The 3,662-nt window shown below is 42.6% G+C and overlaps 1 protein-coding gene across 1 annotated transcript in view; it reads right to left on the bottom strand.

Annotated features, from left to right (window-relative positions):
* The window catches only part of LOC133622643 (membrane-associated guanylate kinase, WW and PDZ domain-containing protein 3-like), a 30,957-nt gene that overhangs the window by 26,640 nt on the left and 655 nt on the right, over positions 1–3,662 (bottom strand). Inside the window, exon 2 of the mRNA XM_072915919.1 lies at positions 72–123. Coding sequence (XP_072772020.1) covers positions 72–113 — 42 coding nt within the window. The 5' untranslated portion in view covers positions 114–123. The remainder of the gene's footprint in view (positions 1–71; positions 124–3,662) is intronic.

The following is a 3,662-nucleotide window of genomic DNA, read 5'->3' as shown; positions in this document are numbered from 1 at the left end:
CTGCGACAAGATGGCGGCCAGATGATTAAGTCAGTTGTCAGGCGGCGTGCTAGCGTGTTAGCGTGTCGTACCTTGGAGCGCCAGTGCAGCTTCTTCACCGTGTTTTTAGACATGGCCGCCGAGCTGCAAAGAAGAAGACGTTCTTCACTAATTGTTTATAAACTAACAAACCCCTAGACCAGGAGTGTCCAAGCTGAGGCAAGGGGGCCATTTGCGGCCCGCAGCTAATTTTCTAACAGCACATTCTAAAAATACTCTTAAAAAAAGTGAAATAAAAGAAAATTAAAATAAAAAAATAAAATAAAAAAATAAAAATAAAATGTATATATAGATATTGTATGACTTATTTTAACACTATTATTAGTGGGACCCTTTTGGGTCCCTAAGAATTTTAGTGGGATTTAAAAAATAAAAATACATCTTTGCTCAAAAAATAATATTTTAAGGCTCCAGCTACTTCACATCAAATATTATGTGTAGGCGAGGTTGAGGAGGTCTTCCTTCCACCCTTCCACAACATCCCCAGATGAGGTCAGCAGCACCCCCCCCCCCCGCCACGGCAGGCTCCGATCGTCCGCCTAGACAACAGAGGTACGGAACATGTACTCGATATCCAGCGCCTCCCTCGAGACATGTTCAAAGTTCTTCCGGAGGTGGGAAGTGAAACTCCCTCAGACGGGAGACTCTGCTAGACGTTCCCAGCAGACCCTCACAATGCATTTGGGCCCGCCAGGTCTGTCCGGCATCCTCCTCCGTCATCGCAGCCAACTCACCACCAGGCGGTGATCGGTTGAAAACTCTGCCCCTCTCTTCACCCGAGTGTCCAAAACATGAGACCGCAAATCTGATGATCCAACCACAAAGTCGATCATGGAACTGCGACCTAGGGTGTCCTGGTGCCAAGTGCACATATGGACACCCTTATGTTTAAACATGGTGTTTGTTATGGACAATCTGTGACCAGCACAAAAGTCCAATAACAAAACACCACTCTGGTTCAGATCCGGGCGGCCATCCCTCCCAAATACACCTCTCCAGGTTTCACTGTTGTTGCCAACATGAGCGTTGAAGTCCCCCAGAAGAACGAGGGAATCACCCCTCCAGTACTCCCTCGAGGGACTCCAAAAAGGGTGGGTACTCTGAACTGCTGTTTGGTGCTTAAGCACAAACAACGGTCAGGACCCGTGCCCTCACCCCAGAAGCTGAGGGAAACTACCCTCTCGTCTACTGGGTTAAACTCCAACGTACAGGCTCTGAGCCGGGGGGGCAACAAGAATTGCCACCCCAGCCCGTTGCCTCTCACTGCTGGTAACGCCAGAGTGGAAGAGAGTCCAGTACCTCTCGAGAGAACTGGTTCCAGAGCCCTTGCTGTGCGACTAGATCCAGCCGGAACTTCTTCACCTCGCATACAAGCTCAGTTTCCTTCCCCCCCAGGGAGCTGATGTTCCACGTCCCAAGAGCTAGCTTCTGTAGCCGAGGATCGGACCGCCAAGGGCTCTGCTAGCTCATAGAGCACCTGACTGCTATTCCCCCTCCTATGGGTGGTGAGCCCACTGGAAGGGGGGACCCATGTTGCCTCTCCAGGCTGTGCCACCATCAAGTCCCACCTCCCACGCGGGCGGGAGAAACCTTCGTCCACGATTTTTTGTATTCATAGAAGTCTTGAGCTGCTTGTCTTGTCTGGTGCCTCACCTAGGACCTGTTTGTCATGGGAGACCCTACCAGGGGGCACAACTCCTAGGACCATTGGAACATGCAAACTCTGAGAGGAGTTGAGGGAAGGTTTTGTATTAGTTTTGAAAATATCAAAATGGACCCCACATGCTTTGATTTTTCACTGTGCGGCCCTCAGTGGAAAAAGTTTGGACCCCCCCCGCCGTAGACATACTGTACATGCGGACATCTTTGCATTTTCACACACACACACACACACACACACATACACACACGCATGCACGCACACACACACACACACGAACACACATTCTTGTATTTGATACCTTATTGAGACCTCCGAAAAATGCCTACCTCTTTAGGGCCACCCTTTCTAGATATATAAAGATTTGTATTTACAACATTAATAATATATACATACTATGCAAATATAAAAAAAGCTTGTTGTAAAAAATGACTTGAAATTTCACAAGAAAAAGGTCACAATTTCCCAAGAAAAACTTTTAATTTTGGCAGTATTATAATCAAAGTCATAATTTTACTCAACGCAAGTCAAACTTTTACAAGAAAAACTGAACATTAATGCAATATTATGATAAAAGTTGGAGTTTTACTCAATAACAGTCGCAATTTTACAAGAAAAGCTTAAAATGTTGGCAATTTTATGAAAAGAGTCGTAATTTTACTCGACAAAAGTCACAATTTTTATAAGAAAACTTTAAAATGTTGGCAATATTATGATGATAATCGAAAATTTTACTTTAACAAAAGTCATAATTTTACTCAAAAAATGTCACTATTTTACAAAAACAACAAAAAAATGGTCAGAATTTGTTATGACAAATGTCACCATTTTGCATAAAAAGTAATAATTTTACATGAAAAAATAATAATTTTACAAGAAAATATTGTAATATTACAGAAACAGATAGAATATGAGAAATTGTTCCCAATTTTATAAGAAAAAAGTCGACACATTGTGAGAAAAACACTGCTTTTAGTTAATTTATTTATTTTTGTTTTGTTTGTAGTTGGCTTTTAATCTTCAATATGTACTTCAAGTTATTACAGTATGTCTCTATATACATATATATATTTTTTTAAATAATTTTTTGTCAAAGGGGGCACATTTAATTTCTTACACACACTTGTTATTACATATGCTGGTCAGAGGGGGAACACTTCGAATTTTTACACACTCTTGTTATTTCATATGTTGACCAGAGGGGAAGCACTTTTAAAAGCGACACACAGTCAATTTGAAAAATCCCTCCTTTTTGGGAACACCCTCATTTTGATAGATTTCACCACCAGGGGTGCAAATGAGATATTCTCTATTAGATGCAATGGTTTTCCGTATTGGGACCATGATTTATGTCCTAACTTGTTCACACCTCCTCATATGGAAGATACTTTTCCTTTTTGATATCTCAAGAAGGATAGAAATACGAGAACACACACACACACACACACCTGCCTCTTATTGACACCTGCCAACACGATATGTGCACGGCCATTCACACCTGAAAAAAGTGTTGACGGTGACGAGCTAGGACACTTCCAAGGAAACGTCCTCTAGTTAGGAAGTAAGGCGGCAAAGAAGGTAGCAAGGAGGTTACCGAAACAGCGAGGAGATGAGGAGGGATCCTAGGAGGTGAAGCGTCGTTGGTGGCTATGTCACTTCCTGTATGTGTGTGTGTTTATTTCCCTTTTGCCCTCTATCTCTCAACAGCTCGCGCCCTCCCTCTCCGACAGGACCGGTCAAAGGTTGTCCAAGGTGTGATGAAAGAATGTATTGTGTATGTGTGACAAACATGTCCCTACCTACCTATCTATCTTTAAACGCACGAACATGTTATGTAAACAATGTGTTGACTTTTTTTTTTTTTTTTTACAGCATTCTAATGTGTTGTTTTTAATGCGCACGCTTCGAAAAAGCATCATTTCACGACAGGAGCATTTACTCCGACACCTTTTCATTCGCGTCA

This window comes from Nerophis lumbriciformis, linkage group LG23 (assembly GCF_033978685.3).
Source record: "Nerophis lumbriciformis linkage group LG23, RoL_Nlum_v2.1, whole genome shotgun sequence".
NCBI classification, from domain to species: domain Eukaryota; kingdom Metazoa; phylum Chordata; class Actinopteri; order Syngnathiformes; family Syngnathidae; genus Nerophis; species Nerophis lumbriciformis.
This window is presented reverse-complemented; position numbering and strand designations above follow the sequence as displayed.